At 35.3% G+C, this 13,623-nt stretch overlaps 1 protein-coding gene across 7 annotated transcripts in view; it reads right to left on the reverse strand.

Annotated features, from left to right (window-relative positions):
- CEP120 (centrosomal protein 120) overlaps positions 1–13,623 on the reverse strand; it is a 160,930-nt gene that overhangs the window by 26,020 nt on the left and 121,287 nt on the right. For all 7 annotated transcript variants that reach the window (XM_010971543.3, XM_074360568.1, XM_074360566.1 and 4 more), the window contains 7 exons: positions 12,661–12,810; positions 11,809–11,991; positions 9,993–10,089; positions 9,756–9,908; positions 9,094–9,183; positions 2,861–2,953; positions 1,649–1,810 (listed from right to left, as the gene is read on the reverse strand). In XM_010971543.3, the coding sequence (XP_010969845.2) occupies positions 1,649–1,810; positions 2,861–2,953; positions 9,094–9,183; positions 9,756–9,908; positions 9,993–10,089; positions 11,809–11,991; positions 12,661–12,810 (928 nt within the window). The remainder of the gene's footprint in view (positions 1–1,648; positions 1,811–2,860; positions 2,954–9,093; positions 9,184–9,755; positions 9,909–9,992; positions 10,090–11,808; positions 11,992–12,660; positions 12,811–13,623) is intronic.

The raw sequence follows: 13,623 nt of genomic DNA on the forward strand, positions 1-13,623 counted from the left end.
TTTTGTTTTAAACAAAAGCTAATAAACTTAATATTTGGCATTTTTTGACCATTCAGGGACATTATCAATCTACTACTGGGCATTATCAACCAAGCTACTAGGCACACTGGGCTCCTTTTCTTTTGCTAAGCGGTCCATAAATTGTATTAATGTATTAATAATGCATAATGTATTAATTAATTGTATTAATGTATTAACAAACTGCTGTAACATATCCTAAAGAAAGAGAATAGGAGAATAATATCTCAAGAAACCATAAAACAAAAACTTGACCTAGACTTGGGCAGCAGGGGTCAGGGAAGATTTCTCTGAGAAAGTGATGCTTCAGCTGGAAACTGAAGGATTAGTATAGTTCACTAGGCCCAGAAAAGACAGAACACACAAAGATCCTAAGGGTGACACATGCCCGGTATGCCTGAGGACCTGAACAAGACCAGCGTCGCTGGAGAGCACAGAGCAAGGGTGACAGGGTGGGAGATGAGGTGAGACAGGCAGGCTGGGTCCAAAGTATGCAGAGTCTTGTAGGGCAGGGTAGTAATTTGATCCTTACCCATGAGAGAAAGGTGTCATGATTCCCAAATTTCAAAAATATCACTCAGGCTGTGACAGGAATAACAGGTTACAGAGGTCAATTACTGAAATCCAGAACACTTACAGGAAGGTCCAGTATGGGTAGGAGGATAATGTTGGGTTTTAAAAGCCTTTTAAGACACCCAAGCAGAGATGTCAAAAAGGCGATGAGACAAATGAGTCTAGACAGGTTCGGGATAGCAGTGTGTAAGTCTCAGAGGTACAGATTTATCTCTGAAGCCAGGGGCATAAGTAAGATTGTTTTGCACAAAATAATTACTGAGCCTGAAGGAAGTACAACATTTAATGGCTAGATAAAGGAAAATAAGCCTGCAAAGGACCTGAGAGGTGGCCAGAAAAGTCGAAAAAAATAAGGAGAATGGTGTTACAAAAGCTGAGACAAGAGAATATACAAAAACAAGGACAATAGTGTTGATGCTGTCAGTAAGACTGAGTTACATGAGAAAAGAAAAAAACCCACTGAACTTAGTGACCGAGCCGCTGGTTGCTTCTCTGACAACTGGCTGGCTGGGGCGATGGGGATGGAAAGCTCAGGGGGTGGGTTGAGAGATGACTGAAGGAGAGAAAATGGAAAGGAGCATAGACAATTCTCTCATGGAATTTGGTTAACTGAACTTGGTCCAGTGATGCATATAGTTTCCTTAAATTTTTCTTAATTTTTTTCTTTTAAATGGAGGTAATGGGGATTCTACCCAGTACCTCATGCATGCTAAGCAGGTGCTCTACCACTGAGCTATACCCCCTGGTCCAGTGATATATGAAAAACATCTATGTTTGCTAAAAGGAGATTTACTAGGAAAAGATTTTACATTGAGAATTAACTAAAATAAAGTACAACTTAAGCAACTATTTCTAAGGGGGGTGAAATTACTCCAATAAAGTCCTTAGCTTTGACTTAGGAACAGAAGGTCTAACTTAAAGAACACCTGAATCTCAGTGCAAGGAATATGATTAATAGTCCAAATTACTGTGAATTTTTATAACTTTAGTGAACCATTTCTATTATGTCTAGAATGCAATTAAACTCTTAAAGAGGTGATAGCTATTTTAATCCCACCTGTTGCTGAAGTCGATGTTTATCTTCTTCTAGCTGCTTGATCTTTAACCTTTCTAGTTCAACTTGGTGGACACAATCTTCTTTGGCCCTGCGGACAGAGTCCTGGAGTTCCTGCAGGTTCCGTTCACGTTCTGATTTCAGCTCCTTTCTTTCTCTTTGAAGCTTAAAACAGGTACATCTTTAAATGGTTGACCCATTACTAGCTGTATTATATTGTTCAATATTCTGTCATCCTTATTCACAGTCAAATGTTCAGAGTATTTTACAAATCTATTATCAGATCATTTTCAGTTAGAGTTAACATTTATTTATTGAAATTATAAATTTTTAATCATTTAATTCTAAAATACAAAGTATATCCAAAAATCCATGCATGATATATAAATTCAATTGAAAAGGCCCCAATAGCTGAAAATCCCTATTTGAATAAAACCTGTTTTATTATGTAAGCAAATATGCCCAAGTTTCTTTTCTTTAGAAAATTATTTTCTGCCTGATCACAAAGAAGATAACAGAGCCTTAGTATTAGGAACAAATACACATTATATTTAGGTTTAAATATGTGTATCAATTTAGAAGTCCCCGAAAATGTGTAAAAGCTAAGGTTAGGGTGACATGCTGAGAAAATTTTAAGAACACATTTGGGTAAAGAAGAGGCATATAAATTTCATGTGGAAGAAACTCTAATCATTCGAAATGATCTTTATAGTAATTTAAAAAAGCATTTAGGGTAAAATTTAGTGAAGACCTAATAAAATGCTAACTAGGCACAGTACTAAAGTAAGTGTACACTTTCTTGGGATCTGACCTTTAATGGGCAAGAAGATACACCCTTCTCACTGAAAACACAGCTGGGGTTCTAGGCCCCTGAGCCTGTGCTACATTTTTTCTTTGCTCTGGTCAGTGCAACTGTCCATTCCCTCCACACGATTGGAAAGGTAACCAAAACTCTCCCCACTACGGCAGAAGTCAGCCCAGGCTGACGGAGGGACAGTTAACCATTTCAAGTAACAAATGTTTTCTACGTATTCCTTACACTCTGACATATAAAATGTGCTTTATCCAGCTGAGTAGTAGTTTTCTCCGTAATGTCTCAAAGACTGTTTCCATGAACTGTATTTTATACAAATATAAAGGAAAAACAAATGAATGGCATGAACGTTAATACATGGACTCTGTGAAGTAAAGACAGATGGCAGACGGATACAGTACCTCCGATTCTGCAGCGGCAAGCTGCTGCTCTCGCCTCTCCAGGTCAATTAGGGTTTTCTGAAGTTTTCCTTCTAGAATAGTATATTCAGCCACCTAAAATAGAATAAAAGTTTCCTTATCTTTTCCTCAAATTCAAAACACAAATTTAAAAATGTATATATTATTATTTTACAGAAATAGAGGACTGAGAATAGGAAAATCATGAATTATATCCACCAATTCAAAGTAGAAATTCTTTCTACTCTACTCTAAGGAAGGAAGCCTATCTAGCTTCTGCATGGCTATCTCTAGTAACGTTCAGTGTCCCAAGGAAGCGCTTCTGCCACTGGTAGGTAGTGAGACTGCTAGTAGGATCTTCTGTTTAGTCAAAACTGAGCTCCTTAAAAATCTTCCTTGAGGTGGTGGAGGTGGATTGCTCAGCCTGAGGACAAGCACCCAGAGAAAGTGCTCTTGGAGGGAATCTCTCTAAAACTGGAACGAAGGGAAGAGAACGCTGCCCGAGCAGCTGCCCTAGCAGAGGCTGCAATAAAAAGACAGTTCTTGGGCTCACAAACTTCATGCAAGGGTAATATTAGAGTGGGACTGGGGCTTGCTTTAGAAGGTGAGCACACCCGTGGCATGTGCTGCACTGAACAAAGGAAAATGAAGACCTATTAACAGGGTGAGGAAAGAATGTACTGAAGTTGCTAAGTGGAATTCACTGAACATGTTAATTTCTACTAAATGCAGGATATGTACAAGCACTAAAGAAAGCATGATGAATTGGACTCAATCTTTGACTTCAAGCACAGTTGAAGAAGAGGTTCACACAACTAACAATTATGGTCACATTGTTTAAGTGTGGTATTGGCAAAAAAACACACATGTGGATCAATAGAACAGAATAGAGAGCACAGAAATAAACCCACAGACCTGTGGTCAATTAGTCTTCAACAAAGGAGGCAAGAATATACAACAGAGAAAAGACAGTCTCTTTAGCAAGTGCTGTTGGGAAAACTGGACAGCAGCATGTCAATCAATGAAGTTAGAACACTCCTTCAGACCATACAGAAAAATAAACTCAAAATGGCATAAAGACTTATATATGTAAGAAAAGACACAATAAACCTCCTAGAAGAAAACATAGGCAAAACATTCTCTGACATAAATCTTAGCAATGTTCTCCTAGGGCAGTCTACCCAAGCAATAGAAATAAGAGCAAAATAAACAAATGTGACCTTAATTACAACCTTTTGCACAGCAGAGGAAACATTAAGGGAAACAAAACGACAACCTACAGTGTAAAAGAAAATATTTGCAAATGATGCCACTGACAGACATTTAATTTCCAGAATATATAAATAGCTCATACAACATAGTAACAAAAACCCCATCCAAAAGTGGGCAGAAGACCCAAACAAGCAATTCTCCAATGAAGATATACAAATGGCCAGTAGGCACATGAAAAAAGGCTCAATATCACTAATTATCAGAGAAATGCAAATCAAAACTACAATGAGATATCATCTCACACCAGTCAGAATGACCATCTTTAAAAAGTCCATGAATGATAAATGTTGGCAAGGGTGTGGAGAAAAGGGAACCCTCCTACACTGCTCGCGGTAATGTCATTTGGTATAGCCACTATGGAAAAACACTATGGAGATTCCTCAAAAAAATAGACTTATGATATGACCCAGCAGTCCTACTCCAGGGCATATATCTAGAGGGAACTCTAAATCAAAAAAGATACATGCACCCTCAGTGTTCACAGTGGCACTAAAGACAGTAGCCAAGACATAGAAACAACTGAAATGTCCATCGACAGATGACTGGATAAAGTAGTTGTGGTGTATTTATACAATGGAATACTCCTCAGCCATAAAAAAGAATAAAATAATGCCATCTGCAAGAACATGGATGGACCTGGAGAATGTCATTCTAAGTGAAGTAAGCCAGAAAGAAAAAGAAAAAGAAAGTATGATATCACTCATCTGTGAAAAAAAGAATAAGAGAACACTAATGAACTCATATACAAAAGAGAAATGAACTTGCATACTTAATAAACAATCTTATGGTTAACAGGGGAGAAGGGATGGGAAGGGATAAATTTGGGAGTTTGAGATTTACAAATGTTAGCGACTATATATAAAAATAGATTTTAAAAGTTTCTTCTGCATAGCACAGGTAACTATGTATGTACATGCATGACTGGGACGTAGTGCTGTACACCAGAAACTGAAACATTGTAACTGACTATATAATTCATTTTTTTAAAAGGACACATTGTTTTAAAATGCTGGAACAGATAACATTATAGTAAGTGGGTTGATCAGGGAATGAAAGACAACTTGCAATAGTAGAACATCGTATTTTGAACGGTAGTGTTCTGGAAAGTTGTAGATCGAAATTTATATAAAATGATGTCAAGGGAAACAAGGTCTAGAGGGAAGAAAATGTCACACGTATATCGCAGCCTGAGAAACAGGCATGGAAGAAACGATTATCTTCATGACTAATGGTGAGGAATGGTTGTAGATTCAAGAGGAGGAGGAGGAGGAGTATAGAGGAAAGAGGAGGAGTAAGAGGAGGAGAAGGGTAGGGGCAGTATCTCTCTCACTATATGATGGAGGAGGAGGCAGCAGCTAGTGTGTCTGTCCCTGTCTCTCTGTCTTACTAATAAAGGAGGAGGAGAATGCTAGTGTCTCAGATTCTGTCCCTGTTCCTGTCTCTTTCTTACGAATAGAGAAGGAGTAGGAGGAGTCAGCTAGGGTTTGTCTGTTTTTGTCTTGCTTTCTATGTATATTATCTACCTACCTAAGTAATGGAGGAGGAGGAGGTAGTGGCTGCTTTCTGTAATTCTTTCTATCTCTATGCTAATCTACTTATCTATGTATCTACCTACTGAATGGAGGAAGAGGAGGATAGCATCTCTGTCATTCTTTCTTGCTATCTATCTGTATTTCTATCTACCTACCAAATAGTGGAGAAGGTGGCTAGCATCTCTATCATTTTTCTATCTTTCTATCTACCTACTTCTCTACCTACATACCTTCCTATCCACCTTCCTACCTATCTACCTACCCTCCTATGTACGTTCCTACCTACCTACCTACCTAATGGAGGAGGAGGAAGCAGCTAGCATCTCTGTCATTCTTTCTATCTACCTTCCTATCTACCTACCTAATGGAGGAAGAAGAGGCACCTAGCATCTCTCATTCTATCTATCTACCTACCTTCCTACCTGTCTACCTACCTTCCTACCTACCTACCTCCCTAATGGAGAAGGCAGCGGCGGCTAGCGTCTCTTACCATTCTTTCTACCTTTCTACGTATCTACCTTTGTACCTATCTACCCACCTTCCGACCTTCCTATCTATCTATCTACCTGCCTAATGGAGGAAGAGGAGGCGGGTAGTGTCTCTATCATTCTATCTTTCTATCTACCTACCTCTCTACCTTCCTGTGTTTTATTGCTTTACTGCACCTAAATGGAGATTTAAGAAGCTCAGCTCAGCTATACCTATATGTGTATCAGTGAAGGCTGGGGCAAGTATTCAGACTGACCTATTTCCATTTATTAAGATGTGGAATCAACAAGAACAAATTTATATAGGATGAAGATAGTTTGTGTTTAGACATGTTAAATTTGAGATGCATGTTAGCCAGTAGGCAGTGAGTGCAGGCAGCTGAATAGTCAAACACAGACTCACGGAAGAGGGTGAATGGATATAGACCTTATATATGTGTAATATGTGCACAGTGTATATGATTTGTATATAATGGCAAGAAAGTGGCTGAGATCACCCAAGGAGTGACTACACAGAGAGCAAAGAGATTAAAGGACTGGGCTTTGGAGCAAGCCAATAAAGCCCAGAGAGGCTGAGATAAAGAGAAGGATCTAGCATGATGATTAAGGAGACCAGTGAAGACAGTAGAACAGTAGGATAGTAAAGAAAATCAAGTAGAGGGAAGTGTTTTAGAAAGGCAGAGATCACACTGGGTGAGGATGAGGGACGCTTGTTTAAGAAAACCAGTGTGAATTAATTGTTCTACAGACTCAGAAAATGAAACTGGTTAGGGCAAGCAGTAGGACTGTAGGGTAGCACTGAGGATCCCTTAAGGCTTGAGATCTTGAACTTCCTTAATTTCATTTCCTTAATATCCACTTTCCTTTTGTTCACAATCATGTCATTATCTTACCTTACTGTTAGGTTTTCAGCCTTTATTTTCATTTATACACATATTACTGCTTTGCTGGTCTCCCTGACTTTAGTCTCACATTCCTTTGTTCCATTCACTATACCTCCATCAAAACAACTGTTCTAAAGTGAAAATCTAATTTTCTTATTCCCTTATATAAAAGACACCATGAAAAGAAAATTTCTCAAATTTCTATCTTTATCAAGCAGGGTTTATCATTTGCACCACAGCAGTGTCAACTGATTTGCGTGACTGTTTTCTCTACATTCTCCTAAAATGGTAAACAACTCTATCATTGTAGATGCATAGGAAAAAGTTATTCCACTACCAACCATGGATGCCTCTGGATATTAGGGCTTAATTCTCTCTGAAAACCCTGGCAAACAAGGATCAAGTCCATACTCCTCAAAATGGAATACAAAAGCATTTACATTACCTCCCCTTCCTCATTTCTTGAGGTACAGCCTTTCCTCCCTTCTTCACATCAAGCTACATACAATTTTCTTAATACTAAGCCTGTTTCAAACTTCTATTTATAATGTCCCTTGATCACCTGGCAATATCTATTAATCTTCACCAAAGTGAAAGTATGATCTTATCTATGAACCACTTCCTCATGCTGCCTTATGCAGAATTGATGTCATCCTTCTTTGTGGGTATGATAGCTATTCCAGCTATCTTATGGGAAGTCATAAGGAAGACAGAATAAATATTATCTATTCAGAGGGCAGAAGACCAGAATATTATAGTCATAAATTACTTTAGGACAAATTCATTAGTTAACAATCATTGAGTTTAGCATGATCATCTGTACAAGGTGATTATAAAAGGCAAAATGTAAAAGGAGAAAAAAATGACCATATACTGGTGTCCAAAAATAAAGGTCTGGTATAGTTGCAAATATTTTCAATTCACCTCTGAGGCCCCAACTGACTGTAATATTATCTACTTCAAGGTCAACTAAGGCTTCATTTGTTTGGGGAAAAGTTTATAACTGAAAAGAATGAATTATTATATCTATCTACTCTTTCTCAGGTAACAGAATAATTCTTCCAAAATGGTCTCAAAAGATGACAAAAAAAGAAAGAACTGGAAGATTTAAAAACCAAATCAACCACAATGATACACTTTTAGGTGCAGCTCATGTGCATGAAATATTCATTTACTATTACAAATATAATAATAATGTATACTATTTGAGTTCTAACTTGATGTCATTTATTATACGGACTGGTTCACCATTTCATCTTGAATTGATGGACTATTAGCTAGTTAATATCTTTTTTTGAAGGAAGATACAAGCTTTTCATAGTAAGTAAATGAGCTTCAATTTACTATTAGCTCATTATTTTGTGCAGAATAGCAGAAATAAAAATAAATTAGTTGCATAATGTTCCACCAACATTACATAGACTCCCTCAGGTAAACTTTCAAAGTATTGATGAAGTCACATATTGTTTTAAACTTCAGATTAATTTTAAAAATTTGAATTTTACAAACCTCAACATTGGAAAACTCAATTGTTTTGTTTTAAATTGCATTGTTTTAAAAAATGGCTTAAAGATTAACTCATCTTAAAAGTTAGATGAAAAATTTTAAAATTTAAATATTTTCCAGATTACTCAGATTCAACTAACATAATACTTGAAAACTGTGAATACTACTTGACATAAAAGTCACTTTTAAGTAAAACTAGTACAATGCTTAAATATGTGTAAGGATTTCTAGTTATCATTTGGTTATTTGAATATTTCTTGAAATAAAAACTGGTGTAGTCTTACCTTCTCCTTCTTTGATCTTTTTTTTTAAAGCTCATTTTTTATATTTATTCACTTTTTGAGTGAGTAAGTAACCCATCAGCAGGGTTCAAAATCCAGAGTATACCTTACAGTGAAAAACTTCCCCCAGCCCTGACCTATCCATTAACTTTATCCAGACCAATACAACTGCTATAATTAGTTAATCCTTCAAGAGATTTTCTTTAACATATAGCGAAGGTACGATCATTAATATTCTTCTTCTCCTCCTTCAATTTTTATACAAGTTATTACCTTTTTCTTTACTAGTGATTCTCTCTCTCGGTCCCTTTTTTTCCATTCCTCTGCAAGAGCTTGCATATGAGCGAGTTCTTTCTGCTTTAGCTATAAAAAGAAGAAAAATAAAGTAAAAATATAAACCCTATATATTTCAAAAACAACAAATCAGCTACTTTCAGTTAAATAATTAATACTGATCACTGATACATTTCTTTCAGGCATTCTACTTTATTTGAAACAAAAGAGAGAATGCCTGAGGTGACTGATATCCATATAATTATAATTCAGGACAAAGTTAATGGTAAGCTGTTTTCTACCTTTTCCTGTTTAACAACTGATGATTCCAGATTCCAGGAGGGTATGCTAAATGAGGACCCGAAATGAAAAGAAACCTTCAAGTTCTTAACCTCTGAATTCTAACTTTCAGTGCTAATTGTGCCCATGAATCATGGAGAAAGTTTAGGGGAATCCGCCTAAGTGGATTCTGCCCAGATGTCTCATTGAGTATTTTTTTATTCTCCTTTTTTTTTTTTTTTTTTAAAGAGTAAGGATTCTTGAATTCAAAGGGACTAGCTAGATAGGGTACTCATGGAACATAGAGACAAAAGCCTACTATGGAGAAGAAAAAATACACAAAAATAGAGTTTTAAAGTAACATTTAAAAAGTAAAAAGTAACCTGATTTTCAAAAATGTCTTCTTGCATCTCCTTCCACATTTCTAGCTCAAGTGCTGCTTTGTATTCCAAGGTTTCACGAGGCTCTGTTTGGATTTCTGAAGGACAAGGCGCTGGAGGAAGAGAAGATGGCTTTTGTTGTACAGCAGATAAACCCTAGGATATGAATGAAAAAAGCATACTGAAACAAACATACACACATATACAAAGAATAATTTCATGCCATTCAATGACATTTACCTGAGAAGAATCAGAGACAAAAACCTCACGCATTTTTACTAGTCCATAATCTTCCAGAGTCACGGTGTAAGAAAGATCTATTATCCTGTTATTTGACCTACAAACGAAATCAGAAATACCTTAAAACTCGTGGAAACACTTTTATATTATTTTTCCTTCTATCTCCCCAATGCTAGGGCATTGAATAGGCAACGTATCTTGTGCCTGATACTTGCTGCTCAAAGTGTGGCAGCTTCAGACTTCAAGACCTTCCATATAAATGATTTTATTTGATCACCAATACCATATTAAGTACATACATACATTTACTAGAAAATGACATACAACAGTTGTAGATTATTTGAAAAGACCGAAAGTATAAAAAAATTTTTAATCTCACTGCCCACCAGTAAATACTGCTAAAATTTAATTTCCTTCCTCTTTTTTATATATATGTAGATATAGGTGCTCTCATGCATGTTAAAATCATAGTTTTGTCCTTTTTTCCCATTTACAGAGGAGCATTTTCTCCTGTGTAATGACAAATATTAATTCAAAAATGTAATTTTTAATGCCTGTAAAACATACTAATGAATTTATGTAGTAAAATTTTTAAAAATTAAAAATTATTAATTATTCTCAACTATTTTTCTCCTTTTCCTGGGATGAACACATTTATTCACAAATCTTTAACTGTATAGGAGCATGGTTTCAGGATTAATTCCTAGAAGTAGGATAATTTTCTTAATAATAAATACCTTCCTGTATCTCAAAACTGCATGTAGTATTTAATATTAAATAAAGATAAAATGTTAGAGGCAAATAAATTCTTGGCAACAAAAAAAGATGGCTTTGTCTAAATCAAATAAAACCTTAACAAATACATCCCACACAACTAGAACTCTTAATCAACTTTTATGTTTTCTTCTTCTAATCTCACAGATTTCAGAAAAAGTAAATGAAATAAAAGGAAGCACTATCATATCTGAAGTTGTCCTTTAGGAAAATCTCATAAAACTGTCTACAGAGCAGGGCAATGAAAGTTAATATTCCTAACAAACAGCATTAAAATAACTTCAAGTAATGACTGTTTTCATTATATTCTACACAAAATAACTCATTCTCTAAAAACCTGTTCCAAGATCTCCAACTGAATAAAAAGCTTTACTAGACACTTCACTCTCTGAAAGTGGCTATGGATGAGAAAGAATAAGAGACAAAATTTCAGTAATACTTGTAGATCTCAGCTTTTTACTGGGCCTGATTTTCTTCTAGATTCTTACTATGCTTTTAAAAAAAAAAAGGCATGTGATATATAAGGTTAAAATCAATTAAAATTTCTATTATTAAATATAAAAAGTTCATGCAACAAATATTATTTTGCCTAAAACATACGAACTCAAGTTTTTCACTGCAGCAGCGAATTTCAGGGCAAAGAACAATACTTATTTTTTAAAGTGCCAAATCTTTTGTAACAGTCTCAAACTAGATTTGAGGCAAAAGTTAAAGTATTTTTCAAGCAGAAAAATTCAAAACAGTGTAAAACTCCATTATAAATTTGACCTTGAATTACTAAATTTAAAACATGCAATCTTGAACTTAAAATTGCCAGGCTAAAGAAAGGAGAGATACTCAACTTTCTGAGTAAGCATTACAGTATTATGGTAGCACACATTCTCGCTGTGAGAGTATACAGTAGGGGTCAAAAAGCTGACGAGCAAACTGAGATATAGCCCCCATAGGTCAAAGAGAAAAGGTCAAAAACGAAAGGATAAGAATGTAGGTAGCTAATCAGAATAAGAAGCAAAGCTAAGACCAATTATAGGAACCGTATTACCCTTGTGCTGCTATAATAGGCACACTTTCACTGTAGGTTTGTCGCCAACACTGTTCACCATTTGAACCTAAAAAGCGAGTCTTTTCTGAAGACAAGACATTAGAAAGTTGGATTCTGGCGACTCCCAGAAGTAAATCTTTACTCATTTTATCCTTGTGCCATAATTCAACCAGTAATGGAATCCTAAGGAAAAGAGAAACACATGACCATAACTATCAACTCTGAACTAAGACTTCTGGACTAAAATTTCTGAATTCTTTTCATGTAGTCAAAGATGTTTTTGTTACCTGGAATGTAAAGGCTCAATTCTACAGGTAACAAATAGAAAAATACTACTACATTTTTAACACCTCTTTCTATGCAATGAAGAAAACCCTTCCAACACTATGATTCCTATACAAACGATTAATTATGTGTAGTTAGTTTTCATTCTTCTAAAAAATTTTTTGAATTGTGATACGCTGAGAAAGTAAAATGACATTTCACAGATCTCATTTTTCTTCACAAATCCATTTCATATAGCTGGATCAACACCTTCATTTTATAGATTAAAAAAAAAAACAGAAAAAGGAAATAATACATGACAGCCATTAGGTGAATCAATAATAAAAACTAAACAGTTTGTATTTATCTTCTCATGTTGTATTACGAAAAAACAAGACTACTTTTCAGAGTTCCTTCATTACTCACATAGTTTTAAGGAAGTTCTAATATCCAAACTCAGACAAACTCAAAAGCATAAACTTCTGTGGGTTTAAATATACAGGAATTCCTCTTGTTAATAAGATACAAATTTTCAACTGGTGATTTGAGAAAACAGTATCATACACACACACACAGTGTATACATTACCTTAAGAAAGTATCCTGCAGCTGATGAGGCAGAGTTGCAAAATCAAATGCACAGTAAGACTGCGGAAGAAAGACTTCCATGTTTTTCCGAACTTCTATAGGAGGGTTAGTCATAATAGGAGCTGCACTTCCAAAGAAAGGATATGAGTACCTAGAATTTAAGAAAAACAAAATCTTATAGTTTACAGATGAGATTTATTAGAAAGGCTGTTTTTAAAAAGTGTAATATTAAGATTATGAGCAAATAGAATTTTTAAAACAGATAAATAAATGTTACAAATACATTATGGTTTTACTCCTATCACCAATTTTTAAATTGTATTTAGTCTTTGAACTGATAATCAATGAGACCAACTGAAATACATACTACAGATGAATCAAACAGTGACATAACACCATTTCTTTCTTTCATCATAAAAGCCACACCACATTAAATAGAAGAAAGTCTGACTACGGCTGAACTTATTTTGTATTTAAAGTAATGCTCACTTTAATTTCATCTTATATTTTATTATTAAGAAAACTAGAATTGAAACTCTCGTAGTGAAAACTGCTTTTCCTACAGGAAGAATCCTGTGCATACACTCAATTGGTATATAATTACATACACTGAATTTAGATCATCTCAGCAAGTATATCGCCTAGACATTTAATCACTACACTACATAAATTTTATCAAAGTTAAATGCCCAACATTTAAAAAAAAAGAGCTGTACAATGAGTCAAAGACTGAAACACGAGTCCTTATCAACCGATTTCTGTAGAGTCTTAAGTTGATCATAACCATTTCCTTGGGGTAGAATACTTTCTCTTTTCTATGCCAAGTGAATGTCTAGCCTCCCTCATGTATTAACTCTGAATTTATCTTCACCAGATAGAGTTCTCTGTTTATATGGACCATGTATCCCTAATACTGGGCAAACTGTTGGCACAGTGTAGGCACTTAATGATTATAAACAAAACA

Source organism: Camelus bactrianus, chromosome 3, assembly GCF_048773025.1.
Source record: "Camelus bactrianus isolate YW-2024 breed Bactrian camel chromosome 3, ASM4877302v1, whole genome shotgun sequence".
NCBI lineage: Eukaryota > Metazoa > Chordata > Mammalia > Artiodactyla > Camelidae > Camelus > Camelus bactrianus.